The 26,700-nt window shown below is 44.2% G+C and overlaps 1 protein-coding gene across 1 annotated transcript in view; it reads right to left on the reverse strand.

The window, feature by feature from the left end:
- The window catches only part of CFAP77 (cilia and flagella associated protein 77), an 89,790-nt gene that overhangs the window by 23,734 nt on the left and 39,356 nt on the right, over positions 1-26,700 (reverse strand). Inside the window, exons 2-3 of the mRNA XM_081897203.1 lie at positions 14,616-14,715; positions 12,651-12,879 (exon numbers count right to left, since the gene is read on the reverse strand). Of these exons, the coding sequence (XP_081753329.1) occupies positions 12,651-12,879; positions 14,616-14,715 (329 nt within the window). The remainder of the gene's footprint in view (positions 1-12,650; positions 12,880-14,615; positions 14,716-26,700) is intronic.

The following is a 26,700-nucleotide window of genomic DNA, read 5'->3' on the forward strand; positions in this document are numbered from 1 at the left end:
TTTCTTTAAAGGATAATGAATTATTAACACTATTTTAAAATCAAAACTGTGTAGGCCTTAAACGAGCTACAAACTCTTCCCTGTTGGATACAAGCCTATGGCATGTTTGTGACAGAGACTAGGAAATCAGGACTTCTCTTTTTGAAAAAATAAAAACCCTAAGGTATTTGGTGGGGAGGACAGTCAACGCAAGGAACGATAATTATAATTTGCAAATATAAGGCTGACATTTTTCGGCTGTAGGTATGTATAAATCCTGACAGGCGTGATTCGCCCATTTGGCGAAACAGTTCTCTACCGAGAGCAGAACAGCCTGTTCTCATGATGGCCCGTCACATCCCTGCAGCTCATTAAAACTTTTTATTTTATTTTTTATATGGAGGATTAAACTTCCCCAAAGCATCAGAACCTTCTGAGGGACTTTAAGTACACACCGGTTGAAAGGTGTTTCAGGGGAAAAGCCTTGGGTCTGACAAACTGGATTTTTAGTAACGGCTTCCCGTTCACAGCGGGGCAAAATAATTGGTCATCAGTGACTACTAATTTGGTTGAATAGCCAGAGGCGGGTTTCCCCCCCACTTCCTGGAAAATCAATGACAGCTCCGAAGTCTGTTCAGCAGAAGACAGAGAATTTCTTTTTTTATTATTAAAAAAAAACCTTTTCAGATGTTGATGATCCTTTTGCTGGATGACAGCTGTTTTGTTAAAATTAAAATCTATGCAGAACGCCGACCTGTGAGCAGGCAGCCAGGGACAAAGTGACAACACTGTACTCTAGGGTGGTGTGTCAGTTTCCTCTGAAAACTTTTCCCTCTGAAAAACTTACAAAATTCTAATCTGCTTCCTTCTCCCCATGCAACACAACCCTCTGATACCTTCTCTGGGCATTAAGAACATATGGAAATCCCTGCTGGATTAGGTCAATGGCCCATCTTGCCCATCATTCCCTTCTCAAAGAAAGGACCCTCTCCTAGCCCAGCCTGAATGTGTTAGGGATTGAACCTAGGAACCTGTTCTTTCACTTAGCTGCAGCCTCATGCCCCAAAGAAGAACATGCCCAATGGCTAAGAAACCAAGAAGAGCCTGCTGGATCAGTCCAATGGCCCACCTCACCCAGCATCCTATTGTTACAGAGGCCAACCAGTTGCCTGTGAGAAACCTGCAAAAGCAAGGCCCCAGCAAAAGAGAACTGCCTTCCTGTGGTTTCCAGCAACTTGTGTTCAGAAGCATGCTGCCTCCAACTCTGGAGGCAGAGCACAGCCATCATGGCTAGTAAAAAAAGAGTAATGGGCCCTTGGACGGTTAAATCCAGTCAAACTTGACTATGGGATGTGGCGCTTATCTTGCTTCAGGCCAAGGGAGCCAGTGTTTGTCTGCAGACAGCTTTCAGAGTCATGTGGTCAGCATGACTAAGCTGCTTCTGGCGCGACAGGACACCATGACGGAAGCCGGAGTGCACAGAAACGCTGTTTATCTTCCCGCCGCAGTTTTACCTATTTATCTGCCTACACTGGTATGCTTTTGAACTGCTACATTGGCAGGAACTGGGACAGAGGCTCAATGGTTTAAACCACAGCGTTACCTGCTCCCCCATGGCTAGTAGCCATTGATGGCCGTGTTCTCCATGGATTTGTCCTATCCTCATTCAAAGCCATCCACATTAGTATACATCAATACCTCCTGTAGTACATTATTATTATTATTATTATTATTATTTCCACCCCGTTCCACAGTTTAACTACATGCTGCATGAAAAAGTCCTTTATATTGTCCATTCTGAATCTTCCAACTTTCAGCTTTGTTGGATGTTCATGAATTCTAGTGTTAGGAAAGTGGGCGGAAAACTTCCCTTTGTCCGCCTTCTCTATCCTGCACGCAGTTTCATAAACTTCTGTAATGTTGCCTCTTACTTGGATTTCTCTAAATTGAGAAGCCCCAAATGTTGCAACCTTTTCTCATTTCATTTATTGCATTTATATCCCACCTTTCTCTCCAAGGATCTCAAGGTGGTGCACAACTCCCCCATTTCATTCAATCCCCATTACACCCTGTGAGGTAGGCTAGGCTGAAAGGCAATGACTGGTCCAAGGTCACCTAAATGAGCTTTACAGTGGTACCTTGGGTTACAGACGCTTCAGGTTACAGACTCCGCTAACCCAGAAATAGTACCTCGGGTTAAGAACTTTGCTTCAGAATGAGAACAGAAATCGCATGGCGGCGGCACAGCAGCAGCGGGAGGCCCCATTAGCTAAAGTGGTACCTCAGGTTAAGAACAGTTTTAGGTTAAGAACGGACCTCCAGAACGAATTAAGTTCTTAACCTGAGGTACCACTGTATGTCTGTTTGGAGATTTGAACCCTGGTCTCCCAGGTCCTAGTCAACTGTTCCACCATTCCCTGATTGGTGTTACCAAGCTGTGCAATGCTAGGGGCTCCTTTCCCCCATTCTACCTCTATCCCAAATGATAACCGATGAACAGCAGCTGACCAAGTCCCCCGTGCTTATTTCTGCTGCTCTCCTTGTCCCAGCAGCAAAGAGAATGATGCATCCACAGATTCATGTCTTTCCTAGGCAGCAGATAGAGCCTGCTGTTCCTTGAACCTTCCTTCTTTCTCCCTCCCTCTCTTGCTGGCTTTAATTGTTCCCATTTGGGTAAGGGACCTGTCTGGTCTAACAAGGCCTGCAGAAAGTAGGAGGGGGAAGCAGAGAAAGAGAGGAGAGGGACGTAACTGAAGCACTTAGCTCCCTTCCATAGCCTTGGTGCTCACACCTTAATTAGGAAAGAGGACCGCTGGGCATTTGGTTATCTTTTTTAATTGTTTATGGCCTGGAGAGCATAAAAAAGTAATGGCAGGGGAGGGAATGTGGATGCAAGTGGCCGGAGGGCCTCAGCTTCCAAGTCAAGCTGTAAACGCCCATTTGCAGTTGGTTAGCTCGTTAGTATCCCCTCTTCCGAAGAAGGGGCAGATTCAATTAGTAGCAGGAGAGAGCCTTTGTCATAGGTGGCAGTAGGGGAAAGGCAGACAAGGAAGGCAGGACTATAAAGGAGCTGTCCTTTGAAGCCGTATCATGCAGCCCCCCCACAGCTTTACAGATAGGCCTCTAAACAGACCCCAGAAATAAAGCCACTGAGAGGCATGGAGGATCATTTTGAAAATGATCCCCATTTGTCCTCATTTTCCCTTCCTCAGAAAAAGAAAGAAGACCCTTCCCCACTGACAAATCCCAAATGTGTAGGTGGAAAACATTTGGGAAACTGGATCCTGAATGCCAGCAAAACTACCCAACCAAACCAATGGTTAGCCTGCATGCATTTTAAAGCACACTAAATTAAATTAAAATGCCTTATCTTGGGTGGGAAAAGTGACTGTGGTCCCCCCCCCCCCGTCCACCACAAAAACTGCAGATGACCTCAGATTTCCATACGCCTTCATGCCCCCGCCCCCAGTAAATTGCAAGGAGGGGGAAAAAACAGTGATATAAATTACTTCTCTGTGGGCAGCCAATAAGGAAAATGCTTTTTTCTAAGAGTCGGAAGATCTGTTATTTGACTCAGAGGGCTCGTATGAGCAGATGCCGTCAGAAGAATAAATTCTCTTGTAAACAGAACGCTTAAAAAGATTTATCAGATGTTCATTGCCATGCTTAGAGGAGTGTGTGTGCGTAGTTATGAGTGTGTCAAATTTGCTTTGCTCTTGCTGAGATGTGTCTGAAGAGAGTACAAAGAAGTCTGGGGAAGGAAGGGCAGCAGCTCAGTGGGCCGAGCGGAAGGTCCCAGGTTCAAGCCCCAGTCACATCTCCAGGTAAGGCTGGGAAGAGCCCTGTCTGGAACCCTGGAGAGATGCTGCCAGTCAGTGTAGACAGTACTGAGTTAGATGGACCAGGAACTTGTACTGAGCTGGCTCAGGACAAGGCAGCTTCCTGTGTCAATTGGCTGTTTATTCAGAATCATGAGGACTAGAATCTTACTTTATTTTGAGGGGAAGGGCCATAGCTTAGTGGTGCAGCATCTACCTGGGATGCAGGAGGTCCCAGGTTCAATCTTGTTCATATCCAGGTTGCGCTAGGGAAGTTCCCTGTTCTGAAATGATTGAGAGCTTCTGACAGGCAGTGTAAACCAGGGGTGGGAAACCTCAAGCCCAGGGGATAAATGTGGCCCTGCAGATCTCACTATCTGTCTCTTGGGACACTTCCTAGACCCCATCCCTCTAAACTTTACATAAGATAAACTTTACATTCATTGCCCCAGACCACTTTTGTCTCTGACCCTGTTCATCACTGGCACATGCCATCCCTGCCCCCTGCCCTGAAGTTTGCCCAGAAAGGAACAATACTAAGTTAGGTGGACCAGCAGGTCTGACTCTTTAAAAGGCCATTTCCTGTGTTCTTAAATTGCTGATGTTTTCAAGGAAGCTGGGTAAAGAACATATAGGCCACATTAACATCATATGTTTAAAGAAGTATGATACCACTTTGTAAACAGCCATGGCTTCCCCAAAGCATCTTGGGAGCTGTAGTCTTTTAAGAGTGCTGAGGGTCGCTAGAAAATGAACTGATATTGATTTATATATATTAATGTAACATTTTTATATGAAACTGTGTATTATTGCAATATCTTGTTTATCTGTTGTTGCTTCAGTTTTCTATACACCACTAAATCTTTATAGCAGTCCAAAGACCCATAGAACAATTTCAGAACAAAATGCAGTTAAGAAGGCCAACCGCAAAAGAGAGAGAAACTGAGATGGTCATTTTGTTTTGTCTCAATGATCTTTGTTTCTTTTATCCACTTAGGGATATTTTTATATATATTAAGCTGTATAGAAATTAAATAATCTAATTTATTCCCCTAGAGCTACAATTTCCAGTTCCCTGTGAAGACGGATTGACTATTAAACCAACCTGGCAATTGTAGGTCTGTGAGGGGAATATAGGTGTTTCCCAGCAACACTCAGCACCTTTAACCAACTGGAACCCCCAGAATTATTTGGGGGAAGCTGTGACTGTTTTAACGTGGTATCACAGTGCTTTAAATATAGGGTGGCTATATGTATGTGGCTATATTTGCAAAGCTAAGCAGGATCCAGTATTGTTTCAAAATGGATGGGAGACCACATGTTGGGATTCTTGCATTGTAGGTGATTAGACTAGAAGACACTTGTGGTTCCTTCCGATTCTATGATTCTATTATTTGTCTATGATTTGTTTAGGGAAATATCTGGGGAACACCAGTTAATCCTGTGTGAAGAACTACCAAAAGAAAAAAAATGGCTGATTACCTGAATTCAAAAAGGATGCAGGGCTTGGCTCACTCTTTAACGAAAATAGCCCTCAGCAGAGTTTAAAATACAGATTTATGCAGCACTTGGAAAGCATGAGAAATATAGGTTGTCAAACTTATAAACATTCCATTACTAAGCACTTACAATTCTCCCCTGCCTCTACTCTTCTCTTAAGTGAATAGACTACAAACTTTAGTAAGTTTAAATGCTTTACTTACAGTATTCACTGGTCTCATGTATGCATCTCAATGCTACAGCAAAAACAACAGAAGTAAGGCATTCTTGGGTTGCAAAATACAGAAGTTAGTCACAAACATGCGGTCCCGGCCTCAGATGTCTGCTCAGCTTACATGGTTCAAACAGAAGAGGGAGAAAGAGGAAAGGCGGGGGCGGACAATACTTCCTTGCTCCCCCAAGGTGAGTGAGCATGACCTGGCCATGCTTTCTCTAGCAATTTACAGTTTTGTGGTCCTTAGGCCCTTACTTACTGGTGGTTATGCACAGTTATGTTTGGCTGCATTAAATCTACCACTGTTTGGAGGCGGTGGCTTTTCCTTTGCTGGAAGTGCATAAGCAGAAGCTATCCAGTTTTCCAGCTGTCTGTCAGCACGGGACAATGTAATTTAGGGTTGGGGAACCTGTTGTCCTCCAGATAAGGAAGAGCCAGGAAGCTTATACAGGAGTCTGGGAGAAACACACAATCCACTCTGGCCTATTAGATGCAACTATAGCAAGGCTGGGAAACTTGTGGCCCTTAGCTTTTATAGGAGGGGCACAACTCTCCAGTCTATTGGGTACGGTTGTAGCTAACTAAGTTATACTTGGAGTAGACCCACTGAAATGAATGAGCCTGAATTAGACATAACCATCAATTCCAGTAGTTCTACTTTGAGCAGGATGAACACTGGATACAATGTGATGCAGTGGTCAGAGTGCTGGACTAAGACCTGAGAGACCAGGGTTCAAATTCCCTCTCATCCATGAAGCTCACTGGGTAGCTCTGGGCCAGACGTTGCCTCTCTCAACCTAATCTACCTCATAGGGTTGTTGCTTTGAGGATGAAATGAGGAGGGGGGAGAACCATGCATGCCACTTTGAGCTCTTGTGCGGGGGTGGGGGAAGGTGGGACATAAATGCAATAAACAAACAGATATCAATGCAATTTTTAATCAAAATGGTGTTTGATACATTAATCTAACCAATTTACTAAACATTAAAGTCACGCTGTATGTGTGTAAATGCATGCTCTCTCTCTCTTTCACACACACACACACACACACACACACACACACACAGGCCTACTTTCGCTTGAAAGCAAGGCTCAGAGGATGAGAGCAGGGGTCTCTTGCATGAGAGCGTGGATGTAGCAGAGTTATCTGTTACTGAGGCGCTCTGCGCTCTGAGGGCAACCTCCCTGCGGCATAACCTGGTTCACAGAAGGCAGCCCTTGTAAAAATCAGAGGATGGAGTGCGGATCCGAGCGATCTGATTGGAGGATGCCCCATGGGGGCGGCCGGGGACCCCACCACATCCTCGTTAGCGCTGACCTTGGCAGGAGTGCCGGCTGCTGATGAATAGGCTACAGTCCTGGACAACGCTCCTGGGAGCGGCCATATTATCTATTATTGTCCCATCAGCGCCTTCCTGAAAAGCCCCTCCCAGCTTAGCACACCACAGACCTTAGGAAGGGAATAAATCTATGTCTGGGATGAAGAGAAGGGGAAGGAAAAAGAGGAATGAAAAATGTCCTTTTTATGGCTCTTTGCAACAAAAGGTGGCCACGTGGCCTGTGCAAAACAAGTTTCCTGGGGAAGGAGAGGGAGGTGGAGAAAACACACACACACACACGTTGAACAGCTCCTCTAATCATGATGCAATGCCTCTTGTCCTAAACTGGTGCATGACCTTCCAAGGTAAACAGCCAGTTAAAGCCGCCTTACCATTTTTCTTAAGAACCTATGAAAAGCCCTCATGGACCAGGCCAAAGGCCCACGTAGTCCCATGGCCAACCAGAAATCCTGGTGGGAATCCAAAAGCAGAATCCAAGCAAAAGAGAGCCCTCTCTTCTGATGTGTCAAGCAAGTGGTATTCAGAAGCATTGCTGCCTCTGACTGTGGAGGCAGAGCATAACTGCTGTGCTTAATAGACATTGATAGCCTTCTCCTCTATGAATCTGCCCAAAGAGAAAGCTCTTTTAAAGCCATTCATTGGTTCCTGCAGAAGTGAGTGCCATAGTTTAACTATGAGCTGTGTGATGAAGGACTTTCTTTTACCCATCCTGAATCTCCCAATATTCAGCTTCATTAGATGTCCCTGAGTTCTAGTGCTATGAGATAGGGGAAAAAACATTTAGCTGATGGAGGGGGATACCATTTCAGATAGGGATGACTTCCCCTACTGGAGACAGACAGGATCTTCAACTTGCAACTTCCTCTCTGGAGGGGAGAAGTCACCCTGTCTCTCCAGACTGACCCTGCCTGCTGCAAGAGATGGTTGTGTTTCTCCATGTAAATATGTGAAGAGGGGAAAAAATTGCATGTTTGTTTTTGTGATTTTTTTCTTTGTCTAGTCCTCTCCTTCCTCTTGTTTGCTAGATCATCATTCTGAATGGGTGTTTTCATTGTGTTTCCTGTTGGCTGCCCTGCCTCCCTGTTTCTTCATTTCTACTTCTCCTTCATTCTCTTTCTCTCCCCCCCACCGCTGTTGTCTGGGGAAGGGGAAAATGTAGGGGGCAGATGGATTCTTTCCCAACTGCCGGGCAGGCATAGGAGAAGTCAGCAGGGCCAGGAACTTGCATTTCCCACCTCACTAGGGCTGCCACCTTTGGTCAGGCAAAATAAGTTCCCAACAGCTCAGAGGAGGAGATTTATGCATTTGGAGATTCCAGACAAGCAGCCTTTGGCGATTCTCTAGGTTCTTTGCCAGAACAGGCGGGGGTAAGTATGGGGAGCCCCCACTCTGATTCTGAGGCTTTCCTTAATTCAAAAAAATTCCCAAAATTGCTTTCATGGGTGATGGGGTTGATTTCTTTGGTGGTGGAGGTGGTAGGGTTTACACCCAGACCTGCTCAATACACTTCATCACCGTAAGAGTAAACACAAACACAAGTAGTCCACATGCAGGTATAGGGAAAAGTGGATCTATTCACAAGACGGGGCTTGATAACCCTCCTCCTCCTCCTGCTTGCACCTGAGCCCTGAGGGCCCAGGACTCCTTTCTGGTTAGGCCTCCTTTGCCACAAAAATGGGCTAAAACATCTGTTCCTCCCATTCAGGCGGTAGGTAGGTCAAGAGGGAGAGGCCCCTCTTAGAAGAGGAAGTGGCTGAGGTTAAGAACCAACCTTGGTTGCTCTCTGCCAAGGCTTTCCAGCCTTTATTGAGAAAGGCTCGTCAGGTGCTGTGATTGCTAGAGGGAAACAAACACCTCCCCTTGAATCCTCTGCAATGTCTTTCGGAGGGGTCAGTCTGGAGGTGCCCCAAGTAGTGACCATGACATCTGATGCAAGCCTGTTCAGATGTGGGGCACATCTAGGGTCCCATGTGGTTCAGGGTGTCTGGTGGTTCAGGAGACCCAACTCAGCTTCAACGTGCTGGAGCTCAGAGACATTCAGCTAGGGTTAAAGGCCCGCATCATGGTTCAACGCATTGCAGCATTTGTCAACACTAGAGGCGGTTGCTGTTGGTTTGCAGATTGGTATGGAGAGGAGCCCTGGGGTGTTGCCTTTTGTGTTTTTGCCAAACTGCTTGCTTGTGTGTGTGTGTCCTTCCTTTCTTGTACTGAACTCCAGTGATTTGTTTGATGTATGGACGCCTGCTTGACGGTTATTCTGCTCTGCTGCTACTCAGTTTGGAGAGACACTATGACTCCACCTCTCTAGAGAGGAAGTTGCAAGTTTAAGACTCTGCCTTTTTCCAGTAGGAGGGGTCACCCTTATCAGAAATGCCTATAAACTGAAATTCAATGTAAGATCCCCCCCATTTTTTCTCTATACACTTTTCCATGTCATGCATCATTTTATCAACTCTACCATGTCACATCTTATTCACTTTTCCTCTAAACTAAAATGTTCAAATACTGCAGTCTTTCCTCATTTTGCATTTGTATTCCACCTGTTCTCCAAAGAGCTATACTATATATGGTTTTCTTCCTCCCGTTTTTATATCCACAGCTTTGTGAAGTAGGTTAGGCTGACAGTGAGTGACTGGCCCGAGGTCACCCACTGAGCTTCATTGCTGATTTGAACCCTGGTTTCCCAGGTCTTGGTTTTAAACACTAAACCATCCTGGGTCTCAGTGGGATGTTTATCACAATTAAGGTGCCCTCAGAAGGCTAGAAACACAATTAAACATTTTAAATTGATGTTGTTTACTGTTTTATGGCTCCAAACTGCTTTGAATATAGGAACAAAGAAAGATTCCTTAAATTGAGTCAGATCATTGGCCTGTCTAGCTCAGTGCTGCCAACCCTGACAGGTAGCAGCTCTCCAGGGTTTCAGAAAGGAGATATTACTAGCCCAGCCTGAAGATGCTGGGGATTGAATTTGGGAGCTTTTGAAAGCAAAGCAGATGCTATGCTACTGAGCTACTGGCCCTTTCCAGGAACATAAGTTGCCGTATGCAGAGTTGGCCCATTGGCCCATCTAGCTCAGTACTGTCAGCACTGACTGGCAGTGGCTCTTCAGGGATTCAGATGAGGGTCTTTTTTTCAGCCCTACCTAGATATTGAACCTGGGACCTTCTAAATGGAAAGCAGATACTCTACCACTGAGCTACGACCCTTCTTGGAAACACAGGTAGAGGCTTTATACTGAGTCCAGTCACTGATCCCTCTAGTTCAGGGGTATTCATTGTGGTGCCTTACACTGTGGTCATGGATGTGAGAGTTGCAGTCCAGCAAAATCTGCAGGGCTAGCCGTAGTCTGCCCTGACTGGTAGTGGCTCTCCAGGGTTTCAGGTGGGATGTTCCACTTCCCAGGTCTACCTGGAGATGCCAGCTATTGAATCTTGAAGCTTCTGCGTGCACGGCAGATACTCTACTGCTACACTACCTTGAGTCAAACTATCAATCCATCAACCTCAGTATTATCTACACTGACTGGCAGCAGCTCTCCAGGGTTTCAGGCAAGGGAAACTCCCACCCCGACTGGGATTGAACCTGAGACTTTCTGCATGAAAAGCAGATTCTCTGCCTCTGGGAGACAGACCTTCCCTCCACTGCAAATAAAGTAAATAAGAATTGTGTGCAAAACAGTTGTTTAATTAAGGGTGCCAGGAACTGTAGCTCTATCTGGGTAAACTATGGTTCCCAAGATTCTCTGTAGGGAAGGCATATGCTTCTGAATGCCAGTTACTGAAAACCAGAGGAGGGGAGAGTGCTTTTGTGCTAGAATCCTGCTTGTGAGTTTCCCACAGGTCTCTGGCCAGCTGCTGTGAGGACAGGGTGCATTGTCCTGATCCAGCAGGGGTGTCCTTATGTCCTTATGCTTTAAATGTGCTTTTAAATGTATGGTGAGGATGTGACCGGCATCTGGCCCAGCAGGCACTTCTCTCCATTGGTGGTAACTCTTAAACCTGCCACTCAGAAGAGGAATGGGTTAAATACCACCCACCCCAGTTTTCTTTCCTTTTTAACCTAAAGTGGGTCTAATGAGCCAGTAATTTGATTTGGTCTATAACATGCTTTTAAAGCGAGGGGATAAATACAGCTGGCCTGCATAAAAGGTAGCTATTAAAGGCGATCCGGGATAGGGCATAATAACTTTAAATTAATAGCTCCCCCTCTTCTCTGTCAGATCCCGCACTTTGGCCTTACTTGGGATTTTGCCATATTTATTCTTTAAAAGGGCGGGCGGGGGGGGGGGAACAAACTTTCAAACCGTGCCTGCTGGTCTCTCGGGCAGCCATTTAACCTCCGTTTATGAAGAAATAAAGGGAAATTGATGCTGATTCCAGCCTGCTTCGGGGGATCATTGTGCGGTGTAAGAGCTATTCTGCCTGCAATTTACCGGTCGGCCTTGTCATCCCCATGACGGCTGCTTCTGATCAAGATAAAGCTTTATAGCCAGGGCATTTGCTGCTAACAGCAACCTAATGCTGCATTTTCATTTGGCTGCAATTAATGTTAATGCCTGCAACGAAAATTGTCATTAAAGACCATTTTAAAATCCATTCAATTTGCATAGGCGCAGCCCATTTGCTATCGGGTAAAATACTTGCTGTCGTTCATCACATCTTCCTTTTGCAGCCATTTCCTCCCCCTCCCTCCCACCTACTCCCTTTTTTAAATAGAAAAACCAACTTTATTAGCAGTTTGCTCCCCCCCTTTAAAACGTGAGATCTGTAACATCACAGCTGACCTGGCACCATGCAAGGAATATTAATAATAATAATAATAATAATAATAATAATAATAATAATAATAATATGTTTTTAATTACCTGTATTTGTAACCTGCCCATCTGGCATTTTACAAGGTATGCAGAATATAAGAAGAGCCTGGCTGCTGGATCAGGCCAATGGCCCTTCTAGTCCAGTATCCAGTGGCCAAACAAAATGCCTCAGTGGGAAACCCTTAATCAGGATCTGAGCCCGAGTACTCTCCCCTCTTGTAGCTGGTAAGAGATTGAACCTGGGACATTCTGCATGCAAAGCTCTTCCACTGAGTTATAGATGCTTCTGATAAACACAGGAAATCTGTCATGCCATTGATCCACCTCCCTCTGTGTTGTCTGTACCAGGAGCAGGGAACCTTTAGCCATCCAGACGCTGCTGAACTACAACTCCCATCAGCCCCAAGAAGAATTACCAGACTATATCTCCACTCCATTTGCCATGAATTCATACCAATCTCAGCGGGGATGTCAGTGGAGTTCTGGAGTGCTGCAGCAGCCCTGTGGGAGCTCAACAGATCCCAACCTAGAGTTCCCCGGACCTCACCACTTCTGGCTCACCCTGCCCCATCCTGATGAGTGCTGCCTTGCTGGTACTGGGAAGACACTACAGTGGTACCTCGGGTTACATACGCTTCAGGTTACATACGCTTCAGGTTACAGACTCCGCTAACCCAGAAATATTACCTCGGGTTAAGAACTTTGCTTCAGGATGAGAACAGAAATCGTGCTCTGGCGGTGCAGCGGCAGCAGGAGGCCCCATTAGCTAAAGTGGTGCTTCAGGTTAAGAACAGACCTCTGGAACGAATTAAGCTCTTAACCTGAGGTACCACTGTACTGGGTTTGCCCAATCCCCCAAGCCTCTATTATATGAGATTGGAGCATACAAAAAGAGAGAGGTAAATAACAGGGGGAATAAAATCAGTTTCTCCACCACTACCCCTCTGTGGAATCCCTCAAGGAGGTGCCCCACTGCTCACCGTGCTGGTCGCCCATATGTCATGTCCGCAGGTACTTTCAGAGGCGTCTTCTTGAAGCGCCTCTCATCATCCTCGCAGAGGCGGATGTCCTTTTGCTTGCGGTACAGGTTGCTCTCGTGTGCTGTGACAAAGCCGGCCTTGACGGCTCGGCTGTTGCAGGCCTTCTGGTCGCGGGGCCTCTCCTTCTCCGGAATGCTCTTGGGCTTCATAGAATTCCAGTGGCCAATGGCTATGGGGAGACAACAGTACAGTCAGACCTTGGTTTTTGAACACAATGCGTTCCGGAAGTCCGTTCAACTTCTGAAACGTTTGAAACCCAAGGCGCAGCTTCTGATTGGCTGCAGGAGCTGCAGGAGCATCCTGCAGCCAATCGGAAGCTGTGGAAGCCATGCCAGACATTCAGCTTCCGAGGCAAAGTTTGTTTACTTCCGGATTTGCAGTGTTCCAAGTTGTTCGTGAACTAAGCTGTTCAAAAACCAAGGTATGACTTTATTTGTGTTATGTAGTGAAGAGTATTTGTGGAAGCTGTTCCTGTGCAGAGACAGGCCAGGCAGACAGGGTGGTGGTTGTGGTTAAAGCAGTTCATGAACTGTATAGCTTTCAGGTTGAGGACTGTGTGTTTGTGTTTGTATTCGTGTTTATATATTTTGGAATTTTTGAACACCCTACCTGTTGACATCAGGCAAGTGCCTTGAGTGAACTTTTTTCAGCATCTGCTAAAAACATTTTTGTACGGGCAAGCCAATACAGAAATATAGAATGCTGACTTGTTTTAATCTGGTTTTTAGCATTGGTTTTTTTTTAAATGTTTCAAATAGCTGTTTTAAACTTGATAATCTAAGTTGATAATCTCATTGTTTTAATCTATTGATAAGCCACTTTGAAGTTTTCCCTTTTGTTTTTACAATGAAGTGGTATATAAATTTTATGGGGTGGGTGTGGGTGTGTGTGTCAGAGAGAGAGAGAGAGAGAGAGAGAGAGAGAACTTCCAGCACATAGAAAGCTAGTTGTCAGTGAGAAGTCTAAGCTAGAGACAACCTTCCTGAGGCTTCCGCCCCGCCCAGGGGTGGACTTGGTTTCCCACTGTCATTTGTGTTGTGTGAGATATATATATGGGTGGGGGTGGGCGAGACAGAAATCATCCATGCAGTGTCTGTATACATAAATAACATCCCTTCTACTTTAGCCCTAAGAATGGGGAATACCAGGTACAGTGAATGGCCTCTCAAAACTAGGGTCTTTTACATGGGTGTTTGCTGCAGTATACCATTAATGCAATAATAGCGTACCCCTGCTGGATTCATACTGGACATCACTTCACATCATTAGTTGTACTACAACACTTCCCCACATTACCACATTACAGTGGTACCTCGGGTTACATACGCTTCAGTTACATACGCTTCAGGTTACAGACTCTGCTAACCTAGAAATAGTGCTTCAGGTTAAGAACTTTGCTTCAGGATGAGAACAGAAATCGTGCTCCGGTGGTGCAGCAGCAGCAGGAGGCCCCACTAGCTAAAGTGGTGCTTCAGGTTAAGAACAGTTTCAGGTTAAGTACGGACCTCCGGAACGAATTAAGTACTTAACCTGAGGTACCACTGTACTACCTATGCCCCCCGCCCGCTGCCTAAACATTTATGGTACAAAAAGTTACAGGATTTCAGCAGAAAGTACACTGACTGGGAATGAAGCAGTGCATCCTCCCTTGAACTTTAGTAGAGCATTGAAAATGGGATGGTATAGCACCTCCCCATTCCCAGACACCACTCTAAGTTCAATATCATCCATGAATGCGCAATTTTTAAATGATGTTTTGGGGGCCCAGGATAATGCCACATGAAAAGAGAGATTCAGGAAATCACAAAAATGCAAAAGACAGCACACTTTCTTCCTCTGAAAAGTGTGGAAAGGTGAAAATGTATCAGCGGAAATTAACAGGAAAATGCATCCTTATGGCCCTACCTTCAGCAACGCCTCCATCCAGCCCATGCAGATATAACCCATAGTTGAAAGCATAGCCGGGGAGAGTGTAGCAACTTCTACGGGGTTTCCCAAGCTCCGGCTGCAAAGAGAAGTAAAAACAGTCATCTTAAATATTCTACCAGCTAAATAATTTATTTATTTGCAGTCATGAAACCCTCATTTTCTGCGAGCAGAATAAATCAGACAAAGTAAATTCACATGTAGAAATGCCTGATTAGTGCCAAGGCTCTGATTCAGCATAGGAAACTGCTTTATATTGAGTACTGTCTAGTTCAGTATTGTCTAGATTGACTGGCGGTGGCTCTCGAGGATTGCAGGCAATACCTTTCTTTCTCAGCTTTTCTTGGAGATGCTGCTGGAGATTGAACAAGCGACCTTCTGCATGCTGGGCAGATGCTTAACTGCTGAACTATGGCCCCTTTCAAATAGGAACAGAGGAAGCTGGCTTACACTGAGATCAACTTGCCCAACCCCGCCCCAGGGCAGATCAATCTAGAAAGTTTGGCAAAGTCCAATCTGTGATTTTGGCAGTTGCCATTCTTCAGGATTATCAGTAAAGTATTTTATAAAAGTATGCCATATTTCATTTGTAGCATTCAATGCATTTAATCTCTTTGCTAATTCCTCTGATACAGCAATAGACCATACAGTCTGTTTCCAATGAGAGATACACAGATTTTCCCATCCTTTCGAATTCTGTGCCACTAGTAGGCATGCCACTACTAAAAGAAAAGTGATTAGTTCATTATAACAAAGGTCAGATTGCCCTTGTTTTAAAATAGTTAACAATTCCAGATTTGGAGTACATTCCACATGTTGACCCATAATAAACCTCATTTATGTAAACACCCTCTGCCAGAGGGCTTTATATGTTCAACACACCCATCACATGTGAAATGTTGTACCTATACTATTGCAGCCTCTCCAGCACTATGGTGGGATAGATTTATTAATACTATGTAATGGTGTCAAATGCCATCAGTGTAGTAATTTAAATGTATTTTCTCATATCCAGGTTGATACTGATTTTAGTGGGTTTTTAGCACACATTTTATTCCAATCCACCTCTGCAATCTCTATCCCTGACCGGCAGTGAATCTCTACGACTTTAGACAGGTCTCCCAGCCCTGCTTGGAGATACCTTTAGGGACTCAACCTGGGACTTGGGACCTTCTGCATGTAAAGCAAGTGCTCTACCACTGAGCTACAACCCTTCCCAGCATCTGTTTTCAAATATTATTTCATGGCATGAAGAAAGTGGATATAGAATTTTTTTCCTCTCCCCCTCTCATTAATGCTAGAACTCAGTTGACATCTGAATAAAGCTGAATGTTGGAAGATTCAGGACAGACAAAAAGGACTTTTCCACAAAGCACAAGATTTAAATATGGAATTTGCTCCTGCAATAGGCAGTGATGTCTGCCAACTTGAATGACTTTAAAAGAGTTGGTCACTATGATGGACTAGATGGGCCATTGGCCTGATCTAGCAGAGCTGGAAAATATTTTGTTGATTCTTTTACAGAGGCAGAAAAAAAATCTCCAAGGGTTTCTTTGGGTTGGTGGTCACCATTAGAAGCAACAATTTCACAACAGCTCTCTCTTTCTTTTTTGCACTCTCTCCCTCTCCATCAACCTAGTGTTGTCCTGAGAGATTTGTGTGCATGGGCTCATATGTATGGGAAATGGTGGTGTCCACACAGAAAAATATGGCAGAGAATATTTAGATGAAAATGTGTATTGTGGCTGCATTTCCCCCTAGGACAAATGAGAAAAACCTTAAAAGAAATATTCCCAGAGAAACTGTCTAACCCACACAAGATCTGCAAAATTTGTTTATTGCATTTATGTCCCACCCTTTTTTCTCCAAGGAACTCAAGGTAGTATACAAGGTTCTCCCTCCGGCCCCCCATGATCTGGGCAGCGGTTGGCCCAAAGTCACCCAAGTGAGCTTCACAGCCAAGTGCAGGACCTCTTCTACATCTTAGTCAGACACTCTAGCCAGTTCATTACACAGCCTCTCCTCACAAAATCCGGGCTGGTCTTGATCCCGACTCAAAGATTCCCCTTGTAGCTACAACCCTACAAAGAAGACCTCCAAATTGCTCTGGAACCATGAAAACATTTGTGTGAGTCCCTACAAAGGGCCCACCCTTCACAGGCAGAAAAAGTCACTAAAATACCAACTGATGGACAAGTTGAAGCGGGGCAACAAGGAGAATATGGGGGTGGCCAGAGGAAGGCTCAAAAGAGGGCATGGGGGGTTATGGGCACACAATAGCTGGCCTCTTTTTATTTAGTTTTAAAATTAACTCCTTTTATTCCCTTCTGTGTACCCTGGCTTTGTGGTGTCTGTGGGATTAACTGACCTCTGATCACGTCTTTGTGCCTTGACCAGGATCTCCATGGTGAAGCCAGCCAGAGATTAGCCCTCATGATGACATCATATTGTCTTAAAGGGGAGGGCAGGGCTGGGGAGAGCCAGACAAGACCAGAGACTTTTGGTGGCGTGGTTTGACAGGAGGCCTGGAAGGGCAATGCCTTCAGGATGGCCCATGTTTCGTGAATAGGGATGGAAGGATCTGTCAGTTTTAGTGTCTCATTTTTGCAGTCTTAAATTCAGTCCTCTGCCTTTCTGCAGCAATTTGCTTTTAAAAGAAAAAAGGACTTATGAAAATTTGGCAGCATTTATTCAAATCAACAGAACTTTGCCATTTTGACAAATATATATATATATTGCAAGCAATTTCTTTTAATATGCATTTTTGTATGCTGTTATTATTATTCCACATTTTGTTTACTTATTGCATTTATATCATACCTTTCCTCCCAGGAGCTCAAGGTAGTATATGTGGTTCTCCCACTCCCCTTTTAACCCCCTGTGAGGTAAATTAGACTGAGAGGCAGTGAGTGCCTCAAGATCACACCTAGTGAGCATGATGTGCCTGTACATTTCATCCACTTTGGCCAAAAGCAGAAGAAAATTACAGCTGCATTGTTAATGGGAAAACTTGGAACTTTGTTTTATACAGGGCAGTTCAGGAACCAAATTGCAGATCAATTATGAGAGCATCCACAGTGACCCAGGAACACTGCAGAATTTTAAGAGGCGCACAATGTAGTGATATTTCAGTTTCCGGTTAGCAAAAAAGCTAGTGGGTTAATCTTTAGCATCAGTGAGATGTGCAGAATGGCAGAGGGAAGTACCGCAATGTGACACAAGGTGGCAGCCTTCTTTCCATCCACACCCACCACCTCATCCCCTATAGCAGCCTGGCCTCATCTTCATCTTTTCACCAGCTTTGGCTAGAATGCAGATTCCCCCGCTTTCTTCTCCTGACAGCTGTCCCCACCAACAGACAACTTCATTAAACCTAATTAAGATGTAATTTCGCTGCCTTATTTCCACTCTCTCCGCTGTAATTAAAACCCATTTCTTGCTATCTTCCAGGCGGGCCTAATAATTTTCTCTGGGCACCTTCTGAAAGCTTTGCTCCCTTTATGGCTTCGATGATGGCAATCGAGCCTCCTAAACACTATTTATATGGCCGCATTTGGAGACACCCTGCCTCAAATGTAGAAGGGGACAGAACCTTTAGGGAACCTAAAATTTAATGCCAGATTTCCACTGTTTATTATAGGAACACAGGGTGCTGCTTTAGATTGTTTTGCTCAGACCAGGGGTTATTCTTGCTACCTGGAGATGCCAGGAATTGAACATGGAACCTCCTGTGCTCTTAGCTACAGACCTTCCAGTAAGACACAGGAGCACAGGAAACTGCCTTATACCAACTCAGACTAATGGTCCAAGTGGCTCAGCATTGTCTAGCAGCAGCTATTCGGGGTTTGGGGCTGAGAGGCTTTCCAAGCCCAACCTGGAGATACAGATGACTGAACCCAGGACCTCTCTTGCTCTCGGAACTGCAAAACTCCAAGGGTCAGCTACCTATCCTAATGCATGCATATACAATTCTTTGCAGTTGCCCGTTTACATCTACAAGTGCAATACAATGTTGGGGTATGGAGTATGCCAGCCAGTCCATTCCATTCCATTCCCTCTCCTTGATTGTTTGATGCAGGTCTCCAGCCTAGTAATGGGTGCAAAAGTTCATATACTGAGGTGTGCCTTAAAAACGCACATATTCTTGAAAGGAACATACCAAAAGAAAACAGAACAAGAGAAAATGACTTCGCAAAAGATTTGTGTTGTAGGTAAAATGTGTGCATGTGAGGAAATCCTCAAAAAGGCTGTTTCTAGATTTGCAGTGAGTGCCCCCAGACTAACAGTTCTCTGCAGCACTATTTTGTAGCTGCTACAAAATTAGGGGTTAATATTTGGAGGGAAATAAAAAACATGAACAAACGAATGAAAGAAAAGCAAATGAAATCAAGTGGGTCCAGGATTTCAAATTTTTATATATATATTTATTTATTATTTGTAAAAAACCACCCTTCATCTGAAGATTTGAGGGCAGTTCATAGCATAAAAGCACAAAATAAAAACACAAAATACATAATAAAACAAGAGGAAAAACAAAACAAACCCATAACCCATCCAAATGTGTCCTGTAGGCTGCTGCAACCACTACTGCTTCCTTGAAAAGCGACCTTGTGTACTTGTGGGGTTGGATGTTCAGAAAACGGGTGGGGTGATCCCTCTATGATGAAAGGTTGCGGTGTTTGGGACTTTTAGGAAAGGTGAGTGAGAGGTTGTGCATGGTATGGAGAAAGTGGATAGAGAAAAGTTTATCTTCCTCTCTCATAAAACAGTGGTACCTTTGGTTACAAACTTCATTTGTTCTGGAGGTCCGTTCTTAACCTGAAACCGTTCTTAACCTGAGGTACCACTTTAGCTAATGGGGCCTCCCACTGCTGCCGTGCCGCCAGTGTGCGATTTCTGTTCTCATCCTGAGGTAAAGCTCTTAACCCGATGCACTACTTCCAGGTTAGCGGAGTCTGTAACCTGAAGTGTTTGTAGCCCAATGTGTTTGTAACCCGAGGTGTTTGTAACCCGAGGTACCACTGTGCAGTGGTACCTCGTCATGTATTCGGGATCCATTCCGGAGCCCCGGACGCTCGATGAAAGAGATGCTCGACAAAACGTCACTCTGTGCGTGCCCATGGAGCAGTTTTGCACTTCTGCGCAAAGCAGCAAACCCAGAAGTAACCTGTTCCAGTACTTCCAGGTTTGCCACGGACGTCCACCGAAATGGACGGTTGAGGGGGCGGATGTTCGTGGAGATATGACTGTATTAGAATTTGTGGGGACCCAATGAAGCTGAACGTTGGCAGATTCAGGACACATTTTAAGAAGTCCTTTATGCTGCTCATAATTAAACTTGGTTAAACGTGTTTGTTTGTTTTTAAAGTAAAATGATTTAATATGCATTAAGGTTACTTTTCGTCTTTTTTTGAAATCAATAGTTGTAATTGTTTTGATTTCTACCATGGAACCTTTTGTAATCACAAACTGCACATTCTTTTCCTTCTGGGATGTTTTACTATAAACTCAGTAAATCACACAGCTGTGTCCTATATTCACTTATTGGCAATCGTATCAACTTAATATTCCTAAACTATTTTTCTTTCATTTCCTTTTTCTGTAACCTGTTATTAAAATTCAATAAAATATATTTCGAAATAAAAAAAATAGTTTTTGGATGCCCCAGAAAGGGAGAGTGCTCTTGTACTCAAATCTTGCTGGCAAGTTTCTTGAAGGCATCTGCATTGCTACTGTGAGAATAGGATGCTGGACTAGATGGGCCATTGGCCTGATCCAGCCAAGCTCAGGACATTCTTTCTGCAGAGAAGGCCTCAATGAAGGCTCAGGAGGGCTCAGAACAGGTATGGGGAAAGTCTGAATAGGAGATGGTGACAGCAGTTGAACACCTTGTCAACTAAAACCAGACAATGCCTTCGCAGAGGGAAGCAGACCCACCCTCTCTGACAGAGCTCACGTTCGCAATCCCAACACCAACATTTCCAATGATGTGTGTGCCCCACCTTGTATTTAAAAGTGTCGCAGGTGGGTGTCGAAACTTGTTGGGACATCTTAATTGCTTCCATCCACTTCTTGCCCTGCTGCTGAAGTGTAACTTCTGAGCACTGTGTCTGCTGCTGAGCCTGCACCATCATCTGACTGAATACGTATCTCTTTCTAACATACAAGGCAGGCCTTTGTCTGCATGTACTGTCTGGGAGAAGGATACCAGGGTTGAGATTTGTGGTGGTAGTGAGGAAAACATGTTCTGCATGTTTGCAGCAATGGTCAGAAGCTAGTGGTTGGTGTGAGCTGGCTAGTGCCGCTTACATCACCAATTCACTTTCCACTAATCCCCAGAGCATTGTTGTCACTATTTTTAAAATGTTTTTTTTTTAAAAAAAAGAAGAGGCAAATGATGAAACTACAAACTGATAAATGCACATGATGAATTATTTATTTATTCTTAAAAATGCAAGCAGCCTACCTGACGTATGGGGTTACAGTGCGTGAGACTGACAACTGACAGGGTTGCTGTGTCTGATGGTAACAGACCCACTGAAATTCATGGGCCTGGCTAATTTTGAAATCCATGGATTTCAGTGGGTCTAATCTGAGTAGGACTAGCATTGGATACAGCCCCTAGCGCTCAGAGTGATGGAAAGCCTATCTGCCATACATGTTACGAAGTCAGGAGGCAGCCATGCTCACAGTGTGGGTAAAGAAACTGCTGCAACATCTCTTTAAATATGACGTCTTTCTTCACCCCTAAATGGGTCTGTCCCTCATCAGAAGCTTCTGCAAGCCATGAGGTCACACCATTCCTTAACCTGTTCAAGAGCCCTGCTTGTTTCCTTCCCTTCTGCTCTGCTTCGGGTGTGTTTTTATTATTTCATTACACTCCCTTGCATAGTCAAACTCCTCATCATGCTCCCATTACGATTATTATTTCTGATTTACGGGTCCATGCCAGGCGGAGCAAAGGCCCGAAGTCTCCCCCCACCCACCCCGCCTCCTTTCCTCCACAACAGCTTGAAATCAAGCCGTTCATTTGCATTTACATGATCTCGCTGCGCAGCTTATGAGATGGAGAGATTTATTTGCTACTTAGCTTGATGTTTGATTACACTTGGAGAAGGCGGAGAGCTACAAAGTGTGGGGGTGTGGAGAGGCATGTGTTGGAGAGCGTCCCTGAGGGAACTGTAACACGGCACATCGGGTTTAGTTAGATGATGAAGAAGGAAAGGTTTCATGGTTTGGAAGGGGACGGTCGTTTTATCAAATATGCAGGCATAAAAAGGGAGTGTGTGTGTGTGTGCGTGTGCGTGTGTGGCCGCCACCGCATGTTGTGTGTTGTTTAAAAGAAGCAGTTCTTTATTACTGCTGCTAATATATCCTTGTATTAGGGAGGGACAGATCTCTCAATATTGGTTTTCCTCATTTTCTCATGAGTTCACTTTGCCATGTTTTCACCTTGGCTTCTAATCATTATTATTTTAGAAAGCTCTGGTGAAAATGCACCAACATTTTAGTGATGCCCTCTTAGAATACACATTTTTGTGAGTATTCCCCCCCCCCCACATTATAATGAAATTTTATATGCATTGTTTTCACAAAGATGTCTGCAAACAGGACATGAAGGCTGGCAACATTAACCCCACCGTGTGGGAATCCCTTGTAGACAACCACAGTGCCTGGAGACAGACAGTCAGGTCATGTATCCACAGCAGTGACCAAAGGAGGAATGACTGGGAGGAGCGCAGAAAGAAGAAATGCCACGGTACACCTGCATCAGCACAACCAGACACTTTCATTTGCCCCAGCTGCAACGAATAATAATAATAATAATAATAATAATAATAATAATAATAATAATAATATTTAGGGCTTTAAAGGTCAGCACCAACACTTTGAATTGTGCTCGGAAACATACTGGGAGCCAATGTAGGTCTTTCAAGACCCGTGTTATATGGTCTCGGCGGCCGCTCCCAGTCACCAGTCTAGCTGCCGCATTCTGGATTAGTTGTAGTTTCCGAGTCACCTTCAAAGGTAGCCCCACGTAGAGTGCATTGCAGTAGTCCAAGCGGGAGATAACCAGAAACGCATATCACCTGTATCAGTCTCTACAGTCATAGTATGTACTGCAACTCTCTAACGGTTTGACTTTACACCCAAAGGTACACTCTTTTATTGTCTCCTGAGACAGGCGGATGCCGACCAGTACAAATATGTAGTCCAAGTATACTTGGAATACTGCGAACAGTTCAGGTTGCCTCTTCTCAAAAGGGATACTGTAGGCTTGGGAAATGCTGAGAAAAATGCAACTAAGATTATCAAGGGGTTGGAGCAACTGTCCCCATTTGAGGAAAATCTACAACATCTGAGTTTGGGAAAAGAGAAAAGGTAATTAAGGCAGGACATAATAGAAGTGTATAACATTTATTCATAGTCTGAAGAAGCTGAATAGAGATAAGCTTCTAGAACCCAAAGGCATGCAATGAACAAGAACATTGGAAGATTCAGGACAGGCAAAAGACAGTACTTTACACAGTGCGTAGTTAAACTATGGAACTCATTCCCACAATATGTAATGATGGCCACCAACTTGGATAGCTTTAAATGAGGATTAGACAAATTCATGGAGGAAAAGGCTACCAATGGTTACTAGCAATGTACTACTAGCTGCAATGGCTATGTTCTCCCTCCACTGTTGGGAATTGCAAGGCAGGAAGAATGCTGTTGTGCTCCTGTTCTACTTGCCAGCCTCCCATTAGGGCATCTGACTGGCCACTGTGGGGACTAGATGGGGCTAATGGCCTGATGCAGCAGATGGCAGATGAACAATCATCGTCCATATTCGATTGTGTCAGAAGAAAATAGTTGGAATTTAGCTCCAAGGCTGCCAAATTACCAAAAGATCCGCTGCCTTAATGAAGTGAAATTACTAAAAGGCTGCCTTGGCTGAGGAGCAGCCTCACTGCCATTGGAGAGACTGCCTAGAGGATCACAGACTTAATTGCTGAGGGCTTACAAAAACAGAATAACCCATTATGGCTAAAAGAACGCTTGTTGCATCCCCCTGTATCTGACTCTCAAAACTGGCAGGCTTATTGCGGGCTGGCTGAATCTTGCCTCTTGTCTATATCACACTGAGCACAAGCTCTTGAATCTGAAGTGAACATTTTGAGATGGGGTTGGGTGGGAATGACTAGACCAGGCTGTAATTACTGAGGGGGGGGGTGGTGGAGGGGGGGAGGAGAGAAGAGTGAAAAAGAACAGCGGGTTTTTCTAATGAATGACAAGCTACTGGGTGGAAATCTAATTTGGTCTAATTAAGCAGCCTTTGTGAGGATTTGTCTTCAGATGAGAAGGAACCAAAGGAGATCTAAATGCAAATGAACTCTTAGGAATTCGGTTTTAAAGGGCCAGCAAGACAGAAAAGCACTTAAGAACAGGTTCTTTCTGTGTGTTTGTGTGTGAATAGGAGAGGGGTTTGGTAAGACTTTAACTTCCTACTTGAAAACAGGGTGTTTCTAAGCAGAAATAACTTTTTAAAAATATTTTTGTACGCCTTGGCAAGGTCTGTGCACCGGAAATTGACAGCAAGACTTTACTATCTAGACCCAGTTGCTTAGTAACTTTAAACACATGATGTACAAGTCTATGATGGTATAACAGTTGCTCAAGTGCATACTTGCTGTTCAATAAAGTTTGTGGAGGCCTTAAAGCTACTCAGAACCAAATGATGATAAAGCCACCTATGTAGCAATCTATCATTAGAGATCACTGTCTATCATTAGAGAGTGTGTTTCGAGAACAAGTGAGGCTTTTATATCATTGTGAATCACAATAATATTTAATCCTTACTTTTTGTAAAAATAATAATGAGTAAGGGATATGCAAGTGGTGCTAGTAAACAAAAGCAGCAAAAAGAGCAGCAGGAAATACTTCAACGTTTAAAGCTAATCCCGTCATATGGCTTTGTACAGCAGGCAGAAGCAGTCCTACATAATCCCTCCGATACGGAAAACTCATGTTTACAAACGGAAGAAAATCAAGTAGACTACACTGAGCAGTCTGAGCAGACTGAAGAACAACCAGTCAACCATTTATAGAATGCAGCCTCCCAAGAACTTCGATGAGAACTGTTGCCAGTAACTACCACTACAGGTACAGAAACTTCTGGAGAGGAGAAAATGACAATGAAGTGACCTTTGACCTACAGTCAAAGAATTAATACAAGGTGCAGAAGGAACATACTACAAGATAGTTACACCAAAAGAAGCATTTCATGTTCATTACCATCTTAAAGAATTAAAGGAAGTCCAAGTGTTGCAGACACAAAAACACCAACTGTTCATGCTACTAGTGACATTTCAGAGACAATAATGATATAGGTTTCTAGACAACACTGAATAACGAGGAAATATTCTGAATTGAGAAAGGTCCATTGGAATGTCAGCACTGGGATGGACCTCCTACCCAGAAGTGAACATACGGAAACGAAATCCAGTTCTGCTCAAATAATTTATTATATTCCACCAAAGTAAATGGAGAAACCTACCCTCTTGCACTTCCACCTGTACATCAAATAAGCTCAACCAGAAAAAATACATTTCAGCCACCAGTATATATATCAAATAAGATTGTCATGGACTGGTTGGGCTCAGAGGAATGGTGAGAGAAAGGTTTAGAGCCCGGGGACTGGTGGTGGGACAACGTCGAGTGTGCATGGTGTAATTTACTACCAGCTCACTCCTGACATATTCTAGGAGAAAATTTGGCAGCTTTTCCAAATGTGGAAACACTTTTCAGATTGTTGCTGCGTTTAACTGGTTACAAATGGTACTGGCAAAAGATCCCTTTCTAGACTAAAAAGGATGAAGAGTGATCTGTGGTCAGCAACGTCCCAAGATCTGTTGTGTGACCTAAGCATTCTCTGCATAGAAAACAATAAATTGTGGCTTGCTGATTTTAATGATATAATTGATAAGTCTGCACCCAAGAGAGCATGAGAGAAACTGTTCTGACTCTGTATAGAGTATGGTCTATGTGAATGGTCCATGTGAACATCTTCATTAATGCCATACTTTTGTTAACTTATTAAGGGTTATAAATCTATAAACAATCATTTTATTAATGCTAAAATTTCAGCAATTTTCTATTTTCATTGCATAGATAAAGAAGAGAATGTGGTCCTGTTTCTTATGATCAGATGCTATCAGGTTTGGGCCTCCCAAGGTCCCCTAGCCCAGGGCCTGCAGTTGCTTTAATTTGGACCCAGGTTGCTCCAGATATTGCACCTGTGACTGTGTTTGCCAGGTCAGTCAGAGAAGTGTCTGAGCAGCAGGGTGGGCAGTACACCAGCTATAGGGGTGGGTAAATCAAGGGAGTTTGAGTAAAAAGTAAGCAAATTCCATATAATGGGAAGAGCTTTGCTTGATCAGGCCAATAGCCCATCTAGTACTGCATCCTGTTCTCACAGTAGCCACAGTAGTCAGTCTGTAGGAAACCCACAAGCCGGACTCAAGCACAAGAGCCCTCTCCCCTTCCTGTGGTTTCCAGCAACTGGAATTCAGAAGCATTACTGCCTCTGACAGGGAAAGGGAGAACAAAGATATTGTGACTAGCAGCCACTGATAGCCTTCTCCTGCTCCATGAATTTGTCTAATCCTCTTTTAAAGACATCCAATTTGGTGGCCATCATTGCCTCTAGTGGGAGCAAGGAGCACGTAGCAAGCTGGCCAGCCAATGGGTGCGGCTTTGGATCCTGACCGTTAGTGTTTTATTAACATAACAACACTGGCAGAGGAAGGACCCCGCCTCCAGCAGCCTTGTACCCCACAATTCCCACAAGAAATCAAATATAATCCTATTTAAGAAGCTTTAAATAATTTTGAGCTTTCATATTGACTTATTAAAATGCAGCTTACAAATGCGCCTCACTTGCAATCCTTTTACAAGAAAGGAGTATTTTTTTTTATAAAAAAAAACCAGATGGAAGGAAAGATGATTGGAAAGATCAGTGAGTGAGAGAAATAGATATTTTCTTCTCCAGTCCTTGTGAGATCCGTTCTCTCTCTTC

The sequence above is a fragment of the Podarcis melisellensis genome (genome assembly GCF_964234715.1).
Source record: "Podarcis melisellensis genome assembly, chromosome: Z".
Lineage (NCBI taxonomy): Eukaryota > Metazoa > Chordata > Lepidosauria > Squamata > Lacertidae > Podarcis > Podarcis melisellensis.